Below are 13,440 nucleotides of genomic sequence, written 5' to 3' on the forward strand. Positions count from 1 at the left end.
AATTGCATCTTATATAAATGTATTTATTTTGCTCTTATTGTATTACTTGTACTGTAACACTTGAAATGTATTTGCTTACGATTGTAAGTCGCCCTTGATAAGGGCGCCTGCTAAGAAATAAATAATAATAATAATAATAAATGTGTAAATATCTCAAAGAACAAATTGTAAAGTGATCTCCTAGTCTAAAGACTGCAAATACATCATTAGATTATACAAGAGCTGGGCAAAAACTGAATATTTATCCTGATAAAATAAATCTCCAGGGTTAAATCACGCATTGTTAGATTTCTGCTCAGCAGCAGCGGTAGGTTCAGTATTAAATCGTTCGTTGTTAGATTTCTGCTCAGCAGCAGCGGTAGGTTCAGTATTAAATCGTTCGTTGTTAGATTTCTGCTCAGCAGCAGCGGTAGGTTCAGTATTAAATCGTTCGTTGTTAGATTTCTGCTCAGCAGCAGCGGTAGGTTCAGTATTAAATCGTTTGTTGTTAGATTTCTGCTCAGCAGCAGCGGTAGGTTCAGTATTAAATCGTTCGTTGTTAGATTTCTGCTCAGCAGCAGCGGTAGGTTCAGTATTAAATCGTTCGTTGTTAGATTTCTGCTCAGCAGCAGTGGTAGGTTCAGTATTAAATCGTTCGTTGTTAGATTTCTGCTCAGCAGCAGCGGTAGGTTCAGTATTAAATCGTTCGTTGTTAGATTTCTGCTCAGCAGCAGCGGTAGGTTCAGTATTAAATCGTTCGTTGTTAGATTTCTGCTCAGCAGCAGCGGTAGGTTCAGTATTAAATCGTTCGTTGTTAGATTTCTGCTCAGCAGCAGCGGTAGGTTCAGTATTAAATCGTTTGTTGTTAGATTTCTGCTCAGCAGCAGCGGTAGGTTCAGTATTAAATCGTTCGTTGTTAGATTTCTGCTCAGCAGCAGCGGTAGGTTCAGTATTAAATCGTTCGTTGTTAGATTTCTGCTCAGCAGCAGCGGTAGGTTCAGTATTAAATCGTTCGTTGTTAGATTTCTGCTCAGCAGCAGCGGTAGGTTCAGTATTAAATCGTTCGTTGTTAGATTTCTGCTCAGCAGCAGCGGTAGGTTCAGTATTAAATCGTTCGTTGTTAGATTTCTGCTCAGCAGCTGCGGTAGGTTCAGTATTAAATCGTTCGTTGTTAGATTTCTGCTCAGCAGCAGCGGTAGGTTCAGTATTAAATCGTTCGTTGTTAGATTTCTGCTCAGCAGCAGCGGTAGGTTCAGTATTAAATCGTTCGTTGTTAGATTTCTGCTCAGCAGCAGCGGTAGGTTCAGTATTAAATCGTTCGTTGTTAGATTTCTGCTCAGCAGCAGCGGTAGGTTCAGTATTAAATCGTTCGTTGTTAGATTTCTGCTCAGCAGCAGCGGTAGGTTCAGTATTAAATCGTTTGTTGTTAGATTTCTGCTCAGCAGCAGCGGTAGGTTCAGTATTAAATCGTTCGTTGTTAGATTTCTGCTCAGCAGCAGCGGTAGGTTCAGTATTAAATCGTTCGTTGTTAGATTTCTGCTCAGCAGCAGCGGTAGGTTCAGTATTAAATCGTTCGTTGTTAGATTTCTGCTCAGCAGCAGCGGTAGGTTCAGTATTAAATCGTTCGTTGTTAGATTTCTGCTCAGCAGCAGCGGTAGGTTCAGTATTAAATCGTTCGTTGTTAGATTTCTGCTCAGCAGCAGCGGTAGGTTCAGTATTAAATCGTTCGTTGTTAGATTTCTGCTCAGCAGCAGCGGTAGGTTCAGTATTAAATCGTTCGTTGTTAGATTTCTGCTCAGCAGCAGCGGTAGGTTCAGTATTAAATCGTTCGTTGTTAGATTTCTGCTCAGCAGCAGCGGTAGGTTCAGTATTAAATCGTTCGTTGTTAGATTTCTGCTCAGCAGCAGCGGTAGGTTCAGTATTAAATCGTTCGTTGTTAGATTTCTGCTCAGCAGCAGCGGTAGGTTCAGTATTAAATCGTTCGTTGTTAGATTTCTGCTCAGCAGCAGCGGTAGGTTCAGTATTAAATCGTTCGTTGTTAGATTTCTGCTCAGCAGCAGCGCTAGGTTCAGTATTAAATCGTTCGTTGTTAGATTTCTGCTCAGCAGCAGCGGTAGGTTCAGTATTAAATCGTTCGTTGTTAGATTTCTGCTCAGCAGCAGCGGTAGGTTCAGTATTAAATCGTTCGTTGTTAGATTTCTGCTCAGCAGCAGCGGTAGGTTCAGTATTAAATCGTTCGTTGTTAGATTTCTGCTCAGCAGCAGCGGTAGGTTCAGTATTAAATCGTTCGTTGTTAGATTTCTGCTCAGCAGCAGCGGTAGGTTCAGTATTAAATCGTTCGTTGTTAGATTTCTGCTCAGCAGCAGCGGTACGTTCAGTATTAAATCGTTTGTTGTTAGATTTCTGCTCAGCAGCAGCGGTAGGTTCAGTATTAAATCGTTCGTTGTTAGATTTCTGCTCAGCAGCAGCGGTAGGTTCAGTATTAAATCGTTCGTTGTTAGATTTCTGCTCAGCAGCAGCGGTAGGTTCAGTATTAAATCGTTCGTTGTTAGATTTCTGCTCAGCAGCAGCGGTAGGTTCAGTATTAAATCGTTCGTTGTTAGATTTCTGCTCAGCAGCAGCGGTAGGTTCAGTATTAAATCATTCGTTGTTAGATTTCTGCTCAGCAGCAGCGGTAGGTTCAGTATTAAATCGTTCGTTGTTAGATTTCTGCTCAGCAGCAGCGGTAGGTTCAGTATTAAATCGTTCGTTGTTAGATTTCTGCTCAGCAGCAGCGGTAGGTTCAGTATTAAATCGTTCGTTGTTAGATTTCTGCTCAGCAGCAGCGGTAGGTTCAGTATTAAATCGTTCGTTGTTAGATTTCTGCTCAGCAGCAGCGGTACGTTCAGTATTAAATCGTTCGTTGTTAGATTTCTGCTCAGCAGCAGCGGTAGGTTCAGTATTAAATCGTTCGTTGTTAGATTTCTGCTCAGCAGCAGCGGTAGGTTCAGTATTAAATCGTTCGTTGTTAGATTTCTGCTCAGCAGCAGCGGTAGGTTCAGTATTAAATCGTTCGTTGTTAGATTTCTGCTCAGCAGCAGCGGTAGGTTCAGTATTAAATCGTTCGTTGTTAGATTTCTGCTCAGCAGCAGCGGTAGGTTCAGTATTAAATCGTTCGTTGTTAGATTTCTGCTCAGCAGCAGCGGTAGGTTCAGTATTAAATCGTTCGTTGTTAGATTTCTGCTCAGCAGCAGCGGTAGGTTCAGTATTAAATCGTTCGTTGTTAGATTTCTGCTCAGCAGCAGCGGTAGGTTCAGTATTAAATCGTTCGTTGTTAGATTTCTGCTCAGCAGCAGCGGTAGGTTCAGTATTAAATCGTTCGTTGTTAGATTTCTGCTCAGCAGCAGCGGTAGGTTCAGTATTAAATCGTTCGTTGTTAGATTTCTGCTCAGCAGCAGCGGTAGGTTCAGTATTAATTCGTTCGTTGTTAGATTTCTGCTCAGCAGCAGCGGTAGGTTCAGTATTAAATCGTTCGTTGTTAGATTTCTGCTCAGCAGCAGCGGTAGGTTCAGTATTAAATCGTTCGTTGTTAGATTTCTGCTCAGCAGCAGCGGTAGGTTCAGTATTAAATCGTTCGTTGTTAGATTTCTGCTCAGCAGCAGCGGTAGGTTCAGTATTAAATCGTTCGTTGTTAGATTTCTGCTCAGCAGCAGCGGTAGGTTCAGTATTAAATCGTTCGTTGTTAGATTTCTGCTCAGCAGCAGCGGTAGGTTCAGTATTAAATCGTTCGTTGTTAGATTTCTGCTCAGCAGCAGCGGTAGGTTCAGTATTAAATCGTTCGTTGTTAGATTTCTGCTCAGCAGCAGCGGTAGGTTCAGTATTAAATCGTTCGTTGTTAGATTTCTGCTCAGCAGCAGCGGTAGGTTCAGTATTAAATCGTTCGTTGTTAGATTTCTGCTCAGCAGCAGCGGTAGGTTCAGTATTAAATCGTTCGTTGTTAGATTTCTGCTCAGCAGCAGTGGTAGGTTCAGTATTAAATCGTTCGTTGTTAGATTTCTGCTCAGCAGCAGCGGTAGGTTCAGTATTAAATCGTTCGTTGTTAGATTTCTGCTCAGCAGCAGCGGTAGGTTCAGTATTAAATCGTTCGTTGTTAGATTTCTGCTCAGCAGCAGCGGTAGGTTCAGTATTAAATCGTTCGGTTAGATTTCTGCTCAGCAGCAGCGCTAGGTTCAGTATTAAATCGTTCGTTGTTAGATTTCTGCTCAGCAGCAGCGGTAGGTTCAGTATTAAATCGTTCGTTGTTAGATTTCTGCTCAGCAGCAGCGGTAGGTTCAGTATTAAATCGTTCGTTGTTAGATTTCTGCTCAGCAGCAGCGGTAGGTTCAGTATTAAATCGTTCGTTGTTAGATTTCTGCTCAGCAGCAGCGGTAGGTTCAGTATTAAATCGTTCGTTGTTAGATTTCTGCTCAGCAGCAGCGGTAGGTTCAGTATTAAATCGTTCGTTGTTAGATTTCTGCTCAGCAGCAGCGGTACGTTCAGTATTAAATCGTTCGTTGTTAGATTTCTGCTCAGCAGCAGCGGTAGGTTCAGTATTAAATCGTTCGTTGTTAGATTTCTGCTCAGCAGCAGCGGTAGGTTCAGTATTAAATCGTTCGTTGTTAGATTTCTGCTCAGCAGCAGCGGTACGTTCAGTATTAAATCGTTCGTTGTTAGATTTCTGCTCAGCAGCAGCGGTAGGTTCAGTATTAAATCGTTCGTTGTTAGATTTCTGCTCAGCAGCAGCGGTAGGTTCAGTATTAAATCGTTCGTTGTTAGATTTCTGCTCAGCAGCAGCGGTAGGTTCAGTATTAAATCGTTCGTTGTTAGATTTCTGCTCAGCAGCAGCGGTAGGTTCAGTATTAAATCGTTCGTTGTTAGATTTCTGCTCAGCAGCAGCGGTAGGTTCAGTATTAAATCGTTCGTTGTTAGATTTCTGCTCAGCAGCAGCGGTAGGTTCAGTATTAAATCGTTCGTTGTTAGATTTCTGCTCAGCAGCAGCGCTAGGTTCAGTATTAAATCGTTCGTTGTTAGATTTCTGCTCAGCAGCAGCGGTAGGTTCAGTATTAAATCGTTTGTTGTTAGATTTCTGCTCAGCAGCAGCGGTAGGTTCAGTATTAAATCGTTCGTTGTTAGATTTCTGCTCAGCAGCAGCGGTAGGTTCAGTATTAAATCGTTCGTTGTTAGATTTCTGCTCAGCAGCAGCGGTAGGTTCAGTATTAAATCGTTCGTTGTTAGATTTCTGCTCAGCAGCAGTGGTAGGTTCAGTATTAAATCGTTCGTTGTTAGATTTCTGCTCAGCAGCAGCGGTAGGTTCAGTATTAAATCGTTCGTTGTTAGATTTCTGCTCAGCAGCAGCGGTAGGTTCAGTATTAAATCGTTCGTTGTTAGATTTCTGCTCAGCAGCAGCGGTAGGTTCAGTATTAAATCGTTCGTTGTTAGATTTCTGCTCAGCAGCAGCGGTAGGTTCAGTATTAAATCGTTCGTTGTTAGATTTCTGCTCAACAGCAGCGGTAGGTTCAGTATTAAATCGTTCGTTGTTAGATTTCTGCTCAGCAGCAGCGGTACGTTCAGTATTAAATCGTTCGTTGTTAGATTTCTGCTCAGCAGCTGCGGTAGGTTCAGTATTAAATCGTTCGTTGTTAGATTTCTGCTCAGCAGCTGCGGTAGGTTCAGTATTAAATCGTTCGTTGTTAGATTTCTGCTCAGCAGCAGCGGTAGGTTCAGTATTAAATCGTTCGTTGTTAGATTTCTGCTCAGCAGCAGCGGTAGGTTCAGTATTAAATCGTTCGTTGTTAGATTTCTGCTCAGCAGCAGCGGTAGGTTCAGTATTAAATCGTTCGTTGTTAGATTTCTGCTCAGCAGCAGCGCTAGGTTCAGTATTAAATCGTTCGTTGTTAGATTTCTGCTCAGCAGCAGCGCTAGGTTCAGTATTAAATCGTTCGTTGTTAGATTTCTGCTCAGCAGCAGCGGTAGGTTCAGTATTAAATCGTTCGTTGTTAGATTTCTGCTCAGCAGCAGCGGTAGGTTCAGTATTAAATCGTTCGTTGTTAGATTTCTGCTCAGCAGCAGCGGTAGGTTCAGTATTAAATCGTTCGTTGTTAGATTTCTGCTCAGCAGCAGCGGTAGGTTCAGTATTAAATCGTTCGTTGTTAGATTTCTGCACAGCAGCAGCGGTAGGTTCAGTATTAAATCGTTCGTTGTTAGATTTCTGCTCAGCAGCAGCGGTAGGTTCAGTATTAAATCGTTCGTTGTTAGATTTCTGCTCAGCAGCAGCGGTAGGTTCAGTATTAAATCGTTCGTTGTTAGATTTCTGCTCAGCAGCAGCGGTAGGTTCAGTATTAAATCGTTTGTTGTTAGATTTCTGCTCAGCAGCAGCGGTAGGTTCAGTATTAAATCGTTCGTTGTTAGATTTCTGCTCAGCAGCAGCGGTAGGTTCAGTATTAAATCGTTCGTTGTTAGATTTCTGCTCAGCAGCAGCGGTAGGTTCAGTATTAAATCGTTCGTTGTTAGATTTCTGCTCAGCAGCAGCGGTAGGTTCAGTATTAAATCGTTCGTTGTTAGATTTCTGCTCAGCAGCAGCGGTAGGTTCAGTATTAAATCGTTCGTTGTTAGATTTCTGCTCAGCAGCAGCGGTAGGTTCAGTATTAAATCGTTCGTTGTTAGATTTCTGCTCAGCAGCAGCGGTAGGTTCAGTATTAAATCGTTCGTTGTTAGATTTCTGCTCAGCAGCAGCGGTAGGTTCAGTATTAAATCGTTCGTTGTTAGATTTCTGCTCAGCAGCAGCGGTAGGTTCAGTATTAAATCGTTCGTTGTTAGATTTCTGCTCAGCAGCAGCGGTACGTTCAGTATTAAATCGTTCGTTGTTAGATTTCTGCTCAGCAGCAGCGGTAGGTTCAGTATTAAATCGTTCGTTGTTAGATTTCTGCTCAGCAGCAGCGGTAGGTTCAGTATTAAATCGTTCGTTGTTAGATTTCTGCTCAGCAGCAGCGGTACGTTCAGTATTAAATCGTTTGTTGTTAGATTTCTGCTCAGCAGCAGCGCTAGGTTCAGTATTAAATCGTTCGTTGTTAGATTTCTGCTCAGCAGCAGCGGTAGGTTCAGTATTAAATCGTTCGTTGTTAGATTTCTGCTCAGCAGCAGCGGTAGGTTCAGTATTAAATCGTTCGTTGTTAGATTTCTGCTCAGCAGCAGCGGTAGGTTCAGTATTAAATCGTTCGTTGTTAGATTTCTGCTCAGCAGCAGCGGTAGGTTCAGTATTAAATCGTTCGTTGTTAGATTTCTGCTCAGCAGCAGCGGTAGGTTCAGTATTAAATCGTTCGTTGTTAGATTTCTGCTCAGCAGCAGCGGTAGGTTCAGTATTAAATCGTTCGTTGTTAGATTTCTGCTCAGCAGCAGCGGTAGGTTCAGTATTAAATCGTTCGTTGTTAGATTTCTGCTCAGCAGCAGCGGTAGGTTCAGTATTAAATCGTTCGTTGTTAGATTTCTGCTCAGCAGCAGCGGTAGGTTCAGTATTAAATCGTTCGTTGTTAGATTTCTGCTCAGCAGCAGCGGTAGGTTCAGTATTAAATCGTTCGTTGTTAGATTTCTGCTCAGCAGCAGCGGTAGGTTCAGTATTAAATCGTTCGTTGTTAGATTTCTGCTCAGCAGCAGCGGTAGGTTCAGTATTAAATCGTTCGTTGTTAGATTTCTGCTCAGCAGCTGCGGTAGGTTCAGTATTAAATCGTTCGTTGTTAGATTTCTGCTCAGCAGCAGCGGTAGGTTCAGTATTAAATCGTTCGTTGTTAGATTTCTGCTCAGCAGCAGCGGTAGGTTCAGTATTAAATCGTTCGTTGTTAGATTTCTGCTCAGCAGCAGCGGTAGGTTCAGTATTAAATCGTTCGTTGTTAGATTTCTGCTCAGCAGCAGCGCTAGGTTCAGTATTAAATCGTTCGTTGTTAGATTTCTGCTCAGCAGCAGCGGTAGGTTCAGTATTAAATCGTTCGTTGTTAGATTTCTGCTCAGCAGCAGCGGTAGGTTCAGTATTAAATCGTTCGGTTAGATTTCTGCTCAGCAGCAGCGGTAGGTTCAGTATTAAATCGTTCGTTGTTAGATTTCTGCTCAGCAGCAGCGGTAGGTTCAGTATTAAATCGTTCGTTGTTAGATTTCTGCTCAGCAGCAGCGGTAGGTTCAGTATTAAATCGTTCGTTGTTAGATTTCTGCTCAGCAGCAGCGGTAGGTTCAGTATTAAATCGTTCGGTTAGATTTCTGCTCAGCAGCAGCGGTAGGTTCAGTATTAAATCGTTCGTTGTTAGATTTCTGCTCAGCAGCAGCGGTAGGTTCAGTATTAAATCGTTCGTTGTTAGATTTCTGCTCAGCAGCAGCGGTAGGTTCAGTATTAAATCGTTCGTTGTTAGATTTCTGCTCAGCAGCAGCGGTAGGTTCAGTATTAAATCGTTCGTTGTTAGATTTCTGCTCAGCAGCAGCGGTAGGTTCAGTATTAAATCGTTCGTTGTTAGATTTCTGCTCAGCAGCAGCGGTAGGTTCAGTATTAAATCGTTCGTTGTTAGATTTCTGCTCAGCAGCAGCGGTAGGTTCAGTATTAAATCGTTCGTTGTTAGATTTCTGCTCAGCAGCAGCGGTAGGTTCAGTATTAAATCGTTCGTTGTTAGATTTCTGCTCAGCAGCAGCGGTAGGTTCAGTATTAAATCGTTTGTTGTTAGATTTCTGCTCAGCAGCAGCGGTAGGTTCAGTATTAAATCGTTCGTTGTTAGATTTCTGCTCAGCAGCAGCGGTAGGTTCAGTATTAAATCGTTCGTTGTTAGATTTCTGCTCAGCAGCAGCGGTAGGTTCAGTATTAAATCGTTCGTTGTTAGATTTCTGCTCAGCAGCAGCGGTAGGTTCAGTATTAAATCGTTCGTTGTTAGATTTCTGCTCAGCAGCAGCGGTAGGTTCAGTATTAAATCGTTCGTTGTTAGATTTCTGCTCAGCAGCAGCGGTAGGTTCAGTATTAAATCGTTCGTTGTTAGATTTCTGCTCAGCAGCAGCGCTAGGTTCAGTATTAAATCGTTCGTTGTTAGATTTCTGCTCAGCAGCAGCGGTAGGTTCAGTATTAAATCGTTCGTTGTTAGATTTCTGCTCAGCAGCAGCGGTAGGTTCAGTATTAAATCGTTCGTTGTTAGATTTCTGCTCAGCAGCAGTGGTAGGTTCAGTATTAAATCGTTCGTTGTTAGATTTCTGCTCAGCAGCAGCGGTAGGTTCAGTATTAAATCGTTCGTTGTTAGATTTCTGCTCAGCAGCAGCGGTAGGTTCAGTATTAAATCGTTCGTTGTTAGATTTCTGCTCAGCAGCAGCGGTAGGTTCAGTATTAAATCGTTCGGTTAGATTTCTGCTCAGCAGCAGCGGTAGGTTCAGTATTAAATCGTTCGTTGTTAGATTTCTGCTCAGCAGCAGCGGTAGGTTCAGTATTAAATCGTTCGTTGTTAGATTTCTGCTCAGCAGCAGCGGTAGGTTCAGTATTAAATCGTTCGTTGTTAGATTTCTGCTCAGCAGCAGCGGTAGGTTCAGTATTAAATCGTTCGTTGTTAGATTTCTGCTCAGCAGCAGCGGTAGGTTCAGTATTAAATCGTTCGTTGTTAGATTTCTGCTCAGCAGCAGCGGTAGGTTCAGTATTAAATCGTTCGTTGTTAGATTTCTGCTCAGCAGCAGCGGTAGGTTCAGTATTAAATCGTTCGTTGTTAGATTTCTGCTCAGCAGCAGCGGTAGGTTCAGTATTAAATCGTTCGTTGTTAGATTTCTGCTCAGCAGCAGCGGTAGGTTCAGTATTAAATCGTTTGTTGTTAGATTTCTGCTCAGCAGCAGCGGTAGGTTCAGTATTAAATCGTTCGTTGTTAGATTTCTGCTCAGCAGCAGCGGTAGGTTCAGTATTAAATCGTTCGTTGTTAGATTTCTGCTCAGCAGCAGCGGTAGGTTCAGTATTAAATCGTTTGTTGTTAGATTTCTGCTCAGCAGCAGCGGTAGGTTCAGTATTAAATCGTTCGTTGTTAGATTTCTGCACAGCAGCAGCGGTAGGTTCAGTATTAAATCGTTCGTTGTTAGATTTCTGCTCAGCAGCAGCGGTAGGTTCAGTATTAAATCGTTTGTTGTTAGATTTCTGCTCAGCAGCAGCGGTAGGTTCAGTATTAAATCGTTCGTTGTTAGATTTCTGCTCAGCAGCAGCGCTAGGTTCAGTATTAAATCGTTCGTTGTTAGATTTCTGCTCAGCAGCAGCGGTACGTTCAGTATTAAATCGTTTGTTGTTAGATTTCTGCTCAGCAGCAGCGGTAGGTTCAGTATTAAATCGTTCGTTGTTAGATTTCTGCTCAGCAGCAGCGGTAGGTTCAGTATTAAATCGTTCGTTGTTAGATTTCTGCTCAGCAGCAGCGGTAGGTTCAGTATTAAATCGTTCGTTGTTAGATTTCTGCTCAGCAGCAGTGGTAGGTTCAGTATTAAATCGTTCGTTGTTAGATTTCTGCTCAGCAGCAGCGGTAGGTTCAGTATTAAATCGTTCGTTGTTAGATTTCTGCTCAGCAGCAGCGGTAGGTTCAGTATTAAATCGTTCGTTGTTAGATTTCTGCTCAGCAGCAGCGGTAGGTTCAGTATTAAATCGTTCGTTGTTAGATTTCTGCTCAGCAGCAGCGGTACGTTCAGTATTAAATCGTTTGTTGTTAGATTTCTGCTCAGCAGCAGCGGTACGTTCAGTATTAAATCGTTCGTTGTTAGATTTCTGCTCAGCAGCAGCGGTAGGTTCAGTATTAAATCGTTCGTTGTTAGATTTCTGCTCAGCAGCAGCGCTAGGTTCAGTATTAAATCGTTCGTTGTTAGATTTCTGCTCAGCAGCAGCGGTAGGTTCAGTATTAAATCGTTCGTTGTTAGATTTCTGCTCAGCAGCAGCGGTAGGTTCAGTATTAAATCGTTCGTTGTTAGATTTCTGCTCAGCAGCAGCGGTAGGTTCAGTATTAAATCGTTCGTTGTTAGATTTCTGCTCAGCAGCAGCGGTAGGTTCAGTATTAAATCGTTCGTTGTTAGATTTCTGCTCAGCAGCAGCGGTAGGTTCAGTATTAAATCGTTCGTTGTTAGATTTCTGCTCAGCAGCAGCGGTAGGTTCAGTATTAAATCGTTCGTTGTTAGATTTCTGCTCAGCAGCAGCGGTAGGTTCAGTATTAAATCGTTCGTTGTTAGATTTCTGCTCAGCAGCAGCGGTAGGTTCAGTATTAAATCGTTCGTTGTTAGATTTCTGCTCAGCAGCAGCGGTAGGTTCAGTATTAAATCGTTCGTTGTTAGATTTCTGCTCAGCAGCAGCGGTAGGTTCAGTATTAAATCGTTCGTTGTTAGATTTCTGCTCAGCAGCAGCGGTAGGTTCAGTATTAAATCGTTCGTTGTTAGATTTCTGCTCAGCAGCAGCGGTAGGTTCAGTATTAAATCGTTCGTTGTTAGATTTCTGCTCAGCAGCAGCGGTAGGTTCAGTATTAAATCGTTCGTTGTTAGATTTCTGCTCAGCAGCAGCGGTAGGTTCAGTATTAAATCGTTCGTTGTTAGATTTCTGCTCAGCAGCAGCGGTAGGTTCAGTATTAAATCGTTCGTTGTTAGATTTCTGCTCAGCAGCAGCGGTAGGTTCAGTATTAAATCGTTCGTTGTTAGATTTCTGCTCAGCAGCAGCGGTAGGTTCAGTATTAAATCGTTCGTTGTTAGATTTCTGCTCAGCAGCTGCGGTAGGTTCAGTTTTTTGTTTTTCCAGGTAGTTATTACTAAAAGATTAGAAGTTAAGATGTGAGCATGAAAGACACAGATCAGTTGCATCTCCTAGTATTATCTGCTTGCATTCCAGAGTGAACTCAGCACAGTATTTAATTCATATTTTAATAAGGGTCAGGCAGTAACATTTACAGGGGAAAGTGTTAGGAGAGCATTGTGAAATTGGGCTGTTTTAAACTGAAATAAATGCATTAAACTGTTGCGTAAGTCACTTGTTTGTTTTTGAAAGGTGGTAAACAGTTCTGTTTTTATTTCTTTTTGCTGTTTTAGGTTTTTTAGCTCTGAGCAGTACAGAACAGGCAAACCAAACCCAGGTACAGTACTTTATTTATTTGACGTCTTTTAACTGATAATACAGGCTTGAAGACTTGGTCCTATATTTAAACAAAGCCAGGAACTGTGCCAGGTGATGGGAATATGAAAATACACCACATTACAGGGGGTCCCAATTGCACCCTGCATACATTGTCAATATAGTGTGTGCTGAGCACAGACAATAACACAGGGCTGGCATTGAGTCTGCACACTGGGAATGAGTGTCTGTGCTGACATCGTTATACATCACATCCCCACTGGAACCAATCAGCAGCAGCTACACTCAGCGTAGATCTCACTCAGAATGTCGGTGTCGAAGCATTCAAAATGTTTAAACCACAACAAGCTTTATAGAAACAGACTGTGTGTGTTACGACCAGCTTTCCTGTGTTTGGTTTTTTTGTTTATTTAGATTTAATGACTTGTATGTTTATACATATTCGTTGGCTACCCCTAATCAAGTTGACATGCCCGACTGATCAGAGGAAGCCACTGAACACTTAGAAACATACATTACTATACACATCACTGGATAGCCCTTCATTGTGTGTGTGAATATATATATATATATATATATATATATATATATATATATATATATATATATATATATATATATGTATATGCTGAGCCGCTGTGATTTCCCCAGAGCTGTAACTCATACCCATTCTGTTTTTCAGAGGAGCTTCTGAAACAGACACCCTTCCCTTTCAACAGCACCCATGTGATGACTCCTTTCTGCTTCAAAGAGTGGATTGACAAGCACAGGCAGGAGCTGAGTAGGAGACCCTCCCTGGACATGTTCGGGGTGCAGTTTGAGACAGAGGTGACCTCTCTCTCTCAGCTTTCAGTGAGGGGTGCAGTTTGAGACAGAGGAACCCTCTCTCTCTCTCTCAGCTTTCAGTGAGGGGTGCAGTTGGAAACAGAGGAACCCTCTCTCTCTCTCTGCTTTCAGTGAGGGGTGCAGTTTGAGACAGAGGTGCCCTCTCTCTCTCTCTGCTTTCAGTGAGGGGTGCAGTTTGAGACAGAGGTGCCCTCTCTCTCTGCTTTCAGTGAGGGGTGCAGTTTGAGACAGAGGTGCCCTCTCTCTGTCAGCTTTCAGTGAGGGGTGCAGTTTGAGACAGAGGTGCCCTCTCTCTCTCTCTGCTTTCAGTGAGGGGTGCAGTTTGAGACAGAGGTGCCCTCTCTCTCTCAGCTTTCAGTGAGGGGTGCAGTTTGAGACAGAGGAACCCTCTCTCTCTCTGCTTTCAGTGAGGGGTGCAGTTTGAGACAGAGGTGCCCTCTCTCTCTCTGCTTTCAGTGAGGGGTGCAGTTTGAGACAGAGGAACCCTCTCTCTCTCTCTCAGCTTTCAGTGAGGG

General features: G+C 42.8%; 1 protein-coding gene across 3 annotated transcripts in view; it reads left to right on the forward strand.

Moving 5' to 3' along the window:
• haao (3-hydroxyanthranilate 3,4-dioxygenase) overlaps positions 1-13,440 on the forward strand; it is a 42,278-nt gene that overhangs the window by 14,882 nt on the left and 13,956 nt on the right. For all 3 annotated transcript variants that reach the window (XM_059024722.1, XM_059024723.1, XM_059024721.1), the window contains 2 exons: positions 12,037-12,080; positions 12,762-12,907. In XM_059024722.1, the coding sequence (XP_058880705.1) occupies positions 12,037-12,080; positions 12,762-12,907 (190 nt within the window). The remainder of the gene's footprint in view (positions 1-12,036; positions 12,081-12,761; positions 12,908-13,440) is intronic.

Source organism: Acipenser ruthenus, chromosome 5 (assembly GCF_902713425.1).
Source record: "Acipenser ruthenus chromosome 5, fAciRut3.2 maternal haplotype, whole genome shotgun sequence".
Taxonomy (NCBI): Eukaryota; Metazoa; Chordata; class Actinopteri; order Acipenseriformes; family Acipenseridae; genus Acipenser; species Acipenser ruthenus.